The 13671-nt window shown below is 35.4% G+C and overlaps 1 protein-coding gene across 2 annotated transcripts in view; it reads right to left on the reverse strand.

The window, feature by feature from the left end:
• AP3B1 (adaptor related protein complex 3 subunit beta 1) overlaps positions 1-13671 on the reverse strand; it is a 164166-nt gene that overhangs the window by 47582 nt on the left and 102913 nt on the right. For both annotated transcript variants that reach the window (XM_082301503.1, XM_082301502.1), the window contains exons 21-22: positions 9997-10069; positions 9048-9154 (exon numbers count right to left, since the gene is read on the reverse strand). In XM_082301503.1, coding sequence (XP_082157629.1) covers positions 9048-9154; positions 9997-10069 — 180 coding nt within the window. The remainder of the gene's footprint in view (positions 1-9047; positions 9155-9996; positions 10070-13671) is intronic.

The raw sequence follows: 13671 nt of genomic DNA on the forward strand, positions 1-13671 counted from the left end.
TTAAATAAGCAGTAAGCATAGAAATTATTAAATATACATAGAGAAGGTGGATCTTTGAATTGAAGGGAAAATAAAAGTGAATAGACTCTAAAACAGCAATTCAGAACAGGAGTGTCTGAGAAATTCCAGACTACTTATTTGCATATAGAGATAATTTTGATAATTTATTTGGGTAAAATTATTCACTGCTTCAAATTTAAGAAATAAGAGAGTAGTTTAATATTTTGTTTCCAAATGCTACTTGTTTTTCCCTTATTACAAAGCTGTTTCTATTTGATATATTTACCTACAAGTCAGAAATTTTAAAGGAAACTCCTAGAGGCGATCAGAACTTTGCAAAGTATTTTTGCATTTCCAATGTACCCATATACTTGGCACTGCACAAGATGGGACCACCTGAAAGCAGGAATTATACCAACTTCTAAATTATACCAATTGATGCAACGACAGCATACACGTAGTTACAATAGGATGTTGAAGTCAGAGTGCGTCTGATATATACTGATTTATAAACTAGAATTATTTGTCAGATAAATTTTTCATTTTTATTTGTTTAGAATTTCTCATAAATTCTAGTAGGAATAATGTAAACAGAAACTTCTCAGTGTTTTGTAAAATACAACATATTTTTCAGGTTATTTAAAGAAATAGTCTTAAACAAGCAACTGCAAAAGAATAAGAGAAATAAATCTAATTGCAATGTTCAAAGCAGTCATCTATGTGTCTAGCATATATAGCTGCAATATACTAGTAAGTCTGAAGGCTCTCAGTAGAGCACAGTATTAAATTTATCAATATAACAGTTGCTGTCACTGTGGTTGGCATACCATCTTATTAGACACACTGTTGATCAACTGTTAGTACAACAACAACAAAAAAAAATGTGCTGCTCAGAGTCTTCATGTTAAAGTACCACAATTAAGAACAGAGAAATGCAGTAATTCATTACAGAACCTTTTCAGGAAGTTGATTTTTTCTAATTCTTATTGTAATTGCATTGTTCTAATCCTGTATTATAAAGGCAGCTGCTTGCCTATCATTTGTACTTTCCTCGTTAATCCTGACTCAGTGAATTAACCTTTAATTACAGCCGTTAAAATTGAAATGAGCCTCTTGTCTGGCTGGGGCTGCCCCCTTCCAGTGCATGAGACTGATGAAAATTTTTAGGGTCAATGAATATGTCCCATGTCATGTCTGATAGATGCTAAAGATGTGAGGAGGTAAATGTTACCTTAGAAAGATGTGGTTGAAATTTTTAAGAGCTACATTTATTGACAAAGTAAAAGAAAAATACAGCTTAGGTTACCTCTCTCTTCTGTCTGAGTTACATAGCATAACATGCATAAAGACACACTCTGTTTTACACACATTACCACAATACACATTTAAAGAATAACTTAAGGAATCATCATCATGCATCACACATGCCTGTTTCTAAACACCTGGCACCAATCCTGTTCACATCCCTATTTTAAGGAGCACAATTTACGTATTTTTCATGGTGGAAAGAAAAAGAAGCAATATTTTAAACTCTGCCATAGGACTAAGCATCTAATTATACATTAAAAAGAAAAAAGTTGGATTTGTTTTAAGGATAGTACTGACTTTTAACAGAAGGCAAAAAATGATCAAAGGCCTCCTCACGGTAACTTATTTAATAGAGCTGCTTTTCTGCAATATCCCCACAATTTAATTTCTATTTTATAAATACGACTTTAATATTGCAATTCCACTTTACTTTGCCATTTTGGCATTTTATTTTTAAATACAACATTTGAATGCTGGGTCATTCTTTGTAACTCAAAGGTAATAAAACAGCAAAATAGCTCTGAATCAAGAGCATTACTGTTAATCAGTGACTTGGTTATTCAGAATACAATTACATTAATATACAAGTTGCTAACTACTTGTACATTATATTTATATAATTATAAATAGTACCTCATTTATAGCATATATATGTAAGCAAAAATAAGGACACATTCTGGAGAATATGTAGTACTGAACCACACAGTAATCAATTAAATAAATTATATTATACATATATACCTCTCAGACGGAGCATGCAATTATTTGGTCCAATGTCTTGTATCAGAAACTTATTCCTGATTCAGAACAAACATCTTGTTTGAGCTTCCAAATAAAATTCTCTAATTTATTTGAAGAAAATAAGTTGGAGATTTTGAAGTACAGATTTTGTTAAGAATGAATGCATTTAATAAACATGAGATGTGTATTTTTAAGGTTTAAACATAATTAAGTATCACAAATACTTGTAAATGGATTTATAAGTAAAGAACAGAGGTGAAATGACAAAGTAGTGTCAAAGCAGATCTTTTTTTCTTTCAAGGTAACATTTTTAGAAGTATGTGGAAGCAATTTCTGAAAGGACAGTATAGCTTTCAAACATCTGATGCAACACATATTCCATGTAACAAATTTAAGAACACCCTCCTACACAGCAATTTTACATGAACAAAAAAATAAAAATAAGTATGTGGGAGTCTTTGTTCCATTTTTTCTTCTAGCTTGGCAATAGTTAATATCTGCTGGTGAGTAGCTACATTCATTTGTAGATTTCCAAGTGCTTTCCCAAGGTGAGTAAGCATTATTATCCTCATTTTTCAAATGGAAAACCAAAAGATTAAGATACTCCCTCCAGATCACACAGCAAGTAGTAAGCCAAAAATAGAACTAATTTTCCATATGTAACACCCAGTTCTGTATCCACTGGACCACAATGCCTTCCCACAAGCATCAGTCACACCTAATCAGCCACATAGCTGAATTTTGGGCGGCACTAAGACAAAGTTATTTTTTAACTCCTAAATTTAAGACTATGCCTTTTCATTTGCTCCATATGTACAAACTTTTCTGGGTACCCTACTAACATATATTGTGGAACATGGTTTCCATTATGCTTTATGCCAGTTACAAATCTTGTAGGGCACAGCAGAGGCTATTCCACATGGAAAAAAAAACCATCTTCACAATTAAGCTGAAGAGAAAACTGCAGAACTGCAAAAATATCTCTGCTAATGTGCAGTTGTGGGCAACAACACAAGCAAAGTTATAAGCACACAGAGGAATAGGATACATGTAGGCTGTTCTGTGGCACACTTTCGCCCTTCACCTCCCCACAACAAACCTTCCGAAATTCAATCTGTATATAAAAACATGGGCTTCAGAAGTATAATGAAAACACTGAATACACAGGAAAAAGTTCTCTTGTGATGAAACAGCAAAGGGATAAGACATTTCTTATAGGAAGCTAAAAAAACAAAGAGGGCAGATGGTAAGCTATAAAAATAATAAAACACTATCATATGCTTGTGTTAACACAAAACTACAAAAACATGATAGTGTCATACATGAAATCCCTATTTGTGCTTGGTCTTTGCATATTAAGTGCTTTAATTAATTAATTTTGAGTTAATTATTTTTAAATTGAATGTTACAATTAACCCATCAGCCCAGGTACAAAAATCCAGTTCCATTATCAGTGTTTCCATTTGTTTAAAGTAGTTTATTAATAGAGTTGCACCCTTCCCAGTTAAAATTTTCCCAGTTAAAAATCACAAACTTGCCCCTTCTCAAACTTCAAACCACCTATACACCATAAGAGTTACCTTTCCTGTGTTTACTGTATACTTCTACAAGTGTTTTGAGGTGTGTTGGATGTATTTTAATACTTTTTGTAGGTGTTTCACTTGCATTTTGATTCCAAGGCCAAAACCCCCACCCAGTCTTAATAGCCAGCAGCTATTTTTAGCTACAGAGCCATTACTCTGCAGGCAAGTTCCATGGCAACCAGGATACCTGAATTTTAATGAAGGTATTGTATTCCCTTATCTCTAACTGATACCACCCCCCTTGACAACGATGAGCCATTGGTGGACAGAGATGATCCATCAAAGGGAAAGCACCAATCGCTTTGGACCGAAGGGGCGGGCTGTGGGCGGACTGGGGGCGGAGCAAAAACTATAAAAAGGACGAAGCCGAAAGGCGGGCCCTCTTCTCTTTTCCCCTCTTGCTCTCTCCGGACTAGCTGTGGGTGACATCGGTGCTGGGCATTAAAAGCCTTACCCCTTTTAAGGGGCTTTTAGTAATTTTTTTAAAGTCAGCCCAGCACTGCAAGTTCTTTTTCTCTACCTGAGGTCTAGTGCTGTCTCAGCCAGAAGATCTCAAATCCCTGCGCTCCTGGGGCATACCATCTACTGAGCCATAGGATCCCAGATTTTCATATTTTTCTGATTTCTGTAATTTTTCAATTTTTCTGTTTTCAATAAATTAATCTTTTTAAGAGTTGTCTCTTTTCTCACAATAGAACAGAAGATGTGGCTAACATTGAAAGCTGACTTAAAAGCACCCTCTTTTGCCTGAGTAAAAAATTTTACAAGCATCCTTAAGAGGGTATGGATATACTTACAGAAAGGCAAAACTAATTATTTGAAAAACAGTGGTAGTTGATCAAAATCTGCCTGAGAACAATGGGCAGAAGACCACCACTGCCCACCATCTGCTGCTATCATAAGTGGTTGCACTATATCTCTTTCATGACAATAACAAGTTAATGTTTCTTATGATGCAGCCGTTCCTGAGGTAAGGAAGCTCAGACCAGAGCTTATATGAATGACAAATGTATATAGTTAAAGAACAATTGCTGCTCGCAAAGCAGCAAAAAAGTCCCATGAAGTTCAGTGCATGCCAATAACTATTTGGAAGAACTACTATTTATTTCTCTACTGTAGGATTTTGAAATTCTTAAAACACATGCTAACCTTTCTTGCAAAATGCATACCAGACTAGAGCCATTATATAACCCATTATTGCAACCTTCATGTCCACAGTACTTCTAAGCAGAGATGCTTCAAACAGGAAAAGAATACACTTCAGAGTCAGTCTTAAGATTCATTAAAGTGAAACTACAAACAGCCTAAATGGACAAAGCCACCTAAATCCTAAGAAAGTCTTCCCCTCTAAAGACTATGTCAACAACTTAGAAATAAAATACCATTTAAGGTGTTCTCCCAGTCTGAAAATATCTTTAGTTAAATACTGAGCGAGTTCATGTTTACTATTTCTCAAAGAATTCTCTAAGTCTGTACTCACTTTAAAATTAAAAGTATTTATCCCCTGATATGACAGGTCTGCAGCTTGACCTTGACTTTTGACAAAAGCTATTATTTCTTCTTCATGCATCACCACACCAAAGAAGTTCTCAAAGTGTATCTTGGCAGAAAACAAGATTATTTACTCCTCCCTTCCTGAACAGTTTCTCAGGAAGCCAAGTAGTAGGGAACAATAAAACATACCACTGGTAGTAACTACTATCATGAAAAAACACTGAACATATTGAATAAAACCTTAGTAAGTAAAGCAGTACCACTTCTACAATTATACCTTGATACCATATGCACAATAATAAATAGCAAGTCTATATTGCTGCACCAAATATTTTTCTAAGTACTTCCCCACTACTACAAGAGTTTCCCCTCATTTGGTACATACACTTTTCATGAGATTTTCGTAGTCACCCTTGACCTTTTCCCCAAGCTATCCTATTTGGGGCAGGGAAACAAACTTCTCCCCTCAAATGCTACTCAACTCAACCCATACAGCCACACACTTTTTTCCTCATCCAACTTCTCTCACCAGAGCTCGTATTGACCTGTCAGTTCTCCCTTGCACTAACACTGTTCTGAACCATAAGAGATTTCTTGCTACCAGAGAAATATTTCCTTCTCACAAATCTTATTCCTAAAAGCATGTGTCATTTTACCAGTTAATTATCCTATGCAGCATACTCAGGGCTCTTCACATTTAGGAGAGTAGTTGCTTGTACATTTTTGCCATCTAAAATCCTAATGAGAAAAGAAGAGGTGGTTTAGCTTTTTTTTTTTCTCATCAGCTGTGTGACAGGTAGGAAGAGATGATCACTCCCTTCTTCGGCTTCTCTCCATTACCATAGTTCTGCTCTCTCTCTTCTCACCATTTCTGCTCAAAATGTTATTTACTGTAGCAGACTATAACCTTCCCTGTCCTTATGTCAGTCATGAGTTCTGCCTTCCATTCCTCCTTTTTCACTTTAAACCCTCCACCTTTTGGGGACAACACCCATTTCCAGTGTTTTCCAGTAACTGCTTCATACTGACAGCCTGTAGTTTTCTCTTGCCTCCTGTTTTTCATTCGCGCTGCATCTTCACATATTTTTCGACCCTGCAAATTATCCATCTGAAACTTAATCAATGCCAGTTGCAGTTTTCTCAAGCACTTAGTTCTGACGTCACTTGCCTGCACACCATGAGAATCCCCACAGAAGCCTCTGGTGACCTCAGTTACCTGGTTCACTTAAACCTGAAGATGAACCACATGTACCAAGGCAGGAGCACGCACACAGATTTACTACATTTTGCATCCAGTTGGAAGAAGGTTATCCATGAATTACAGGAAAATTTTGTTTTCCCTGGAACAAACTATAATATGCAAGCATGCATTTATATGAGGGGGAAATGTACTGTATGTAAACACGAAGATAAAATCAAATGAGCCACAGGACAAAGCATTAAATTGTGCAGTTTCTATTCAAGAATATTTTGGTTTTGTAGGTTTTGCCATTACTGTAAAACCATTCTTGTATTTATGCTTTCTATATTTCTTTTTCAGCAGCTATGAATTTGGAAGCTAAAAGTTTTCTAAAAGCTGTATCCAGTTACAGTGCTGAATGATTTGAATAATAGACTGCTTGACATATTCCAAGATAAGTGGCTGCTACTTTCTTTGATATTAGGGTCATATACTGTACTTATCTATTTTTACTCCATGCTCTCCTTTGCCTAGTAATAAATTAATTTCTTCACTGTTAGTTTGGCATGTGCCCTACAGTTATATTCATTTTCTCTCCCACTGAAGGAAGAAGTTTTCAAAAGTATTTTTAGAATTAGCCATCACAGATTAAATTCAAAATACTATTTTAAGAGGGACATTCCCACATAAAGTCTTAAAAGCCAGTTTTATATTTTTATTTTTAGAAAATTACCTGGTGGTGCTGAACAACATGGGATAATAGTTATTTAACTATTTGCACATACTTAAGACTTTTTACAATAGATGGGTATCATTTGAAAGAATGAGTTTTAACCTCAGTATTTAATTTCTGTTGCTTCCTGATGCAGAAAACTCAGCAAAGGACCTCATGTACATCTGCAACTATCAATGGCAATGAGAGCTGAGCTTAGATCTGAAAACAGAATACAGACCAAAATATGTAATCACCATCCAGGCAGAAACAATTAGTTCTTACATGATCTGGGTTTTTTCCAGAGCAAGGAGAATGAGGAAATGTTCCAGCTTCTTTGCTGGTTACCAGACCTCAGTAATACTAAAGAGGCATTTTGCACAGTCATCATACAGAAAAACTTCTACTCTTCAGCCTCCACCTTCTAGCTCTGTCTATCCAACAGCTCTATTTCTTTGTAGCTGCCTTCAGAAGAATGGGGAGAAGCAATTTAGCAGATGTACAGTGGCAATCATGAGGAAAGCAACCATGAATATGGGAGTGGAATATTTGTTCATGTACTGCAAACGATGAAAGGAATAAAGACATAGGCAAGCAGGGGTGCCGCAAGCCTCTGGCATTACTGATTGCCATCTTTAATTTATCCTCAAAAGTGGTAATTCTGAAGTAAAGCAAGGATACCAAAGTCATTCTTAAGCTAATCCAGAGCCAGGGAAACATATGACAGCTTGTGTTTTGAGCTGACAAAGCCATAAAATATGGCAAATAGGTGATTGTGGTGTGCAATCACAGAATAACACCACGGTTGTTGTTAAACACAGACTTGCCACCTAACACTGTATGCTGCACTAAAAAATAATATGGAAGAGAATTTCTGGCATTTTCAGACTGTGTGACACATCAACGACTACACATCGGGTGTAGTGACTGCATGTCCATGGATTGTTACTCGCCTGCTTGAAATTTACATTACATGCCAATTTCCTTAGATAAGGGTAATATCCAACGAATTATCTGAAACTCTCCCATTTCAACACCAGATCTTGAAGCCTGTAAACATGAAACTGAATCATAAGCAAAAGTCTTCTATTTCTTGAGTCCTATCACTCATGTAGCTCCTTTACTTAACAAATATTTGATGTTGCAAACTACTGCTTCCAAAGGCAGCACAAAGTAGATACCAGCAGTTATCAAAGCTGCAGTGTAGGTTCTAGATACCAACCCCACAAGGCGAGGCTAAAAAATACCTGTGACTCTGGTATTTTGTCTGGTCACTTTCATCTATTTTCACAAGGATATGCACCCTATGTTTTACCATTTCAACTTCTATTTGAATTGCAAATATAAATTGGACACACAAAAAATACTAAAACCCAAGTGAAAGAGAACAAACTACTATTCTTTCTCTCAACAAAGAACACCCTCTACCTCCATGAGTTTGCTAACCTTAATTATACCTATAGTTTAGAGATTCCCTAATGGAAAGTGCTACGAAGCACTAACAGAATGAATCATGACACATACTGATACGCCACTGATTGTAAATCTATACCCTTTTTATTCTCACCCAGGGGCTATGTTTCATATACTCATGAAAAAGTACTTCCAAGTAGCAAAATGTCATGATTGGAGGCATATATGGTAAACAGACTGACTACTACCAAGTATGTGATGTTCTTGTAGCATATTTTTGATAGTGTAGCAAAACAATTATTTGAAAGACTTCTATAGTTTGGACACTTAATTTCTGAATTCAAGTTTCGTTGAGGCATAGAAAAAGACAACTGGAAAGAGAAGGTTAAAATTCTTGAAGGCATCCTTCTCAGACCTGCATTATTCATACTTTTCTCCACATTTCAGAATGCAATTACAGATCAAAAAATGCTGCCAGTCTTGCAAGTAAACAATAATTTCATAGAAGACTTTTATACGTGAAAGAACTTTAAACAAAACTACTTTAATGATGGCCTCAAAACATGTGAAATGCTTAAACTGACATGCAGCCTCCCACTTTTTAAAGGCTACTTACATCAATGACTGATGAACTCGACAGACTTAATCCCTCTAGGTCTGCTGCTAAACTTGGGGACAAAACAGCTGCTGTAGGAACTGCCACAGGAGTTGTCACAGGACAAACTAGAAGTAAAAGACCAAGAGATACTTAAACTGAAAAACAATTTAAAATACTGGGAAAGACAATGATTATTTTTTCATTGCACAAAAAAAGGTTTTACATCCTCATCTAACTATTATATTCTTGTATATATGTTTCTAAATAGAAGATTACATTTTCAGACATATAGCCCCAATACTCAGAATAAGCAATGAAAATACAAATACTACTCATACATGTATTGATCATGTGATTTACTCTAGACGTGTTCTCTCCCCCTTTCCCATTTTTCCTCTACTTTATCTTTCAGTTTGATACTGCAAACTATGCAGCACTTTTTCATCTACAGGCTACATGCAAAGTACATGTTAATGCAATTCTGACATGCTGCACCTATAGAAGTAAACTTTGAGAAGGCTACTACAAGTATAGCTAAAAACAGTGCCAGCTCTATCTTACCCTTCCAAGAGTACCATTTCACACTGTTCTTCAGAAATGTGATTTTTAGCATCTTAATATAATACCCTAATTGGCGCATAGATTTCACAGGTGTTGTACAAGTAAAATCCATTATTACCTGAGAAAATAAGCCCACTTTAACAGAAAACAAGTCCAGACACACAAATTCTCAAAGTAAATGCTTTATATGGTGGTACATTCTAAATTTTGAAACAATTCATCAATTATAAAACAAAACCTTGTAATAGCTGTGCTTAAAAATAACTTCACAGTCTAAGCATTTATTCTGTTAGGAAACTGGTACAATAAAAGAAGAGAATCAATGTTTCAGACATTTAAAATTCATTGAATTAATTTAATTGAATCTACGCCTTGGGAAAAATGAGGCTTTAATAAAGATACTTACAATCATCTAAATCTAAGAGGAACACTTCTTGTTTTTTTGGAGTCTTTCTTTCTTGTGCTGGTTTTTCTTCTTTCTGTCAAAATACATGAATATTTCATCTTTCACCATATCAGGAAAAGAAAAGCATTTAATACTTTTATAAAGCAAGTGCATTTTTTTTACTACTTTTATAAAGCAAAATGTATCCGTTTTCAGGGTTTGGCATCCAGAGAATTCACCTACTGAGAAAGATTTCTTTATATGATTAAACTGAACCTAAATTCCGCAACTGAATTTCTGAAGCCCATGTATTCATTTAATATTAATCATTGTTACTACACAGAAAACATTTGGTGACAAATCAGCTACTTCTGTTGAGACCATTAAAAGAGCAAGCAGCTTTTTTTTTTTTTTTAAGACAAAAGATTTGGATACTAACACTTCTCCCTTCATATGAAAATCAGGTCAAAATCTATTCACTAAGAAATATAGTATTATTTGCACTTATCTAGGAGCATGGAATTCTGTCCAATCATCGTCTGGGATTTACTTAATTGCTGGAGAACAACAGAAAGTTGTTCCTTGTCAAAAAAATTTCAGTTTTAAGCCTTAAGATGAGTTCTAACAGTAAGAATTGGCACTACCCTAAGTAAAGACTAGAGAAGTAATAATCCCAGTACCTTGACAAACAGAGTATTTCCACAAAATTTGTTTCAATACCTAAATAAAAAGTTCTGAACAAATCTTCTGAGTGTTGGCTATATCTACAGAGCATGTCTAGACAGTGGTGATTCAGGAAAGAATTTAGTGTGTTACAGCACAGTATGGACTGCCAAGAGGGTGGTTTCGTATAAAGGACTGACCCTGATATAGCCAGAACCTCGCGTATCGAACAGTTTTGTCCTCATGTTGTTCCTACCCACTCTAAAGCATCCTTCATTTGTGTCAGCTGAAGAACTCCTTCTATCTTCATCCAGTCTGGCTCACTTACCAAACAGAAGGCTTTGCCATTCTCTTAGAAAATATGTTAACTACCTTTAGACCTTAAGACATTGCTCACTACCCAAGCTATTGCAAGTAACTTAAATGTAGTCTTTCCAGGAGTCACACTTTCTAGTTTACCAGTTTCCTCTTCAACAGTATGTGACAGCCAAATGCACATACAAATGTAATTGTTTTACCATTTCTAAGAAACTAACAGGTCTAAGTAAATCAGTAAATCTCCTTACGCCCATCTAGGCCATCATTTCTTGAGCATTTTGGACACTCAGGGTACAAATTTCTAGAAGGGCTTGGAGCCAATTCAGCAGCTAGTACCACTTCTTTTAACTGGAACCATAGAATTAAATGATACCTCTTTTCTCAAGGTGCATTTCCTTTCTTCTGGTCTCTCAGCTTCACAGTCAGTTGCAAACAAATAATATAATGACTTTATATTTTTCTGATTTTGGGAGAAATTCAATGGTTCCCTTCAAAGAACATGAAAGAAACTAGCCAATGTTCTCACTGTTTGAAGCCATTGATGTTAATGACTACCAGGCTTGACCTCAGCCATGATGACATTGCTTATCATGTTCTTCCTTATAAATCCCATGGCTCAAACGGACGGTAGTCACTTATATAATCCCTACAGATATGATTCAGGTATTCTGGGAGAAGAATCACCTTGTGGACTGAAAAAACCAGGAACCACTATTTTAAAAGTTATTTTAAAATCATCATACTTTGATGGTTCTTATCACTATGGTATTTGAGTCTTCTACTACTGCTGATTTGTCTGAAACCTAAAACTCCTTTGGACAAAGAAAATACTACAAAACAGCTTTTAAATGGTGCTGAAGTTATACCATTTCTTACATGTTTTGTGCAGAATTAGTGAGGGACTCTCGCAGAACCAACTTTCTTGAATTCCATTCTGCTCACAACTACCAGACTTTTCTCTTACGTTTATTGGCAAGTCATTAAGCTTATTTTGGCTATTTTTGTTTTAAATCTGTGAAATAAGGACGAATAGCGTGCTTCATAACCCCAAGTTCTACTCAAATTACTCATGTCAGAGACACCATTTTGCGACAATCCTTCTCATGAATTCCAAGCCACTTTACAGCATCATTTGGTGAATATTTAGCCCTGAAATTTGGGTTTAGCTGTTATCTCTAGCACTTCCAGTAAAAATTATGTATCACAACTTTTTACCTAAACTAGAAACTCTTCAGAAACCAAAACAGCCTAAAGGAGAACTCAGTTAAACAAAAGGCAAATATATTAAAAATACCCTCAATTTCCAAACTCTTTCACTCTCTGCCCCCACTTACCCACAAGATACAGTTCTACCTTCAACTGTGATTAAGGTTCAAAGCTACAGCTTTATATTTGATAAATATTTCCACAGAGATGGGATGTCCCCATCTCCTTTTATTATGCAGCCAATGAAAAGTCTCTAAAAAGTGGCTCAACCCACACAAGAGCCACACAAGGATGAGAATTCTATATGCTTCAGTACAGGTTTCTAAAACATTAGGAGTCACAGCCAAAGAATCCTCTTACTGTTTACTGAAGACAACTAAGATGGGCATTCTAAGTCACAAATAATACCAATGGTATGCTTCAGTTTGCTTCTTCTGTCACAAGTACAAAAAGTACACAAAGCTTAAGGTGTACTTTTATAAGGCGAAATCCATTCCTGCACTGGTATTACTTTGAATCAACTACTTTGAATAATACATCTTTAAAAATGGGGAAAAAATCCTTCAAGAGAACTTACTTCTTATACTTCAAAACAAAATAAAATGGTCCACAAATAAGGCACAAGTAAAAAATCCTTGAACCAATGTATGGCAAGGAAAACTTTTCATTGCACACTTTATCAGAAGACTGCATTTAATTGTATCAGCTTACTATTACGAACAAGCAAGCAAACAACTCCACCAAATAGAAAACAAAAAACCCACAAACCTGACCTTACCATCAGGGAAATGTAAAATCAAGAGCTAATTAAATCAAGATAAAGCTAACGTTAAAGTATGGTCATGTCTTATTTCCAACTTCAGTCGAGTATTCAAGCTTAAGAAAATACCGGGCTACTCATATGTGTTTTTGTGCTATATGTACACAAAACCACACATTTTCATGCTTCTATGTATTTCTACATATGGATATGTACATTAATTGTGTGCAATTCTGTACAAAATACCAAAGAAATCTATTTATGTGGGTCTTGCCTATTATAAATATGATTATTTTTTGTTTTTTCAAAGAAAAGAAAATTGATTGGCTATCTATGAACAATAAACAGCCAATGACTGCAGATATTTCTACTGAGTAAAGAAAGCTTTGCATTTGAAATCAAGACAATAAAAAGGTTCTGACGTGTCTGACATTTCTATGTAACACAATTTTTCATCTTTTTTTTCTTAAAACTAAGCCTACAATATAACCCAAACAGTTTTCTACCAAGAAAGCCCACTATGGGAAAAGCAGAATACTAAACAAAGAAGTTAAGGTATATTCCATCAAACATTTCTCCATTTGCAATTCATCTTGGTAATAGAGATAGAACCTGGTAAATGCATATAGGACTTGAAGCAGGAGATTTCTCTTGCTCAATGCATAATTCATGTGCTCCGCCTGCAAAGTGTGTAAAATGAGAATTTCACACCGCAGCATGAGCCATGGAGATGCAGAGAAAAGGCAGAT

This window comes from Coloeus monedula (assembly GCF_965178545.1).
Source record: "Coloeus monedula genome assembly, chromosome: Z".
Taxonomy (NCBI): Eukaryota; Metazoa; Chordata; class Aves; order Passeriformes; family Corvidae; genus Coloeus; species Coloeus monedula.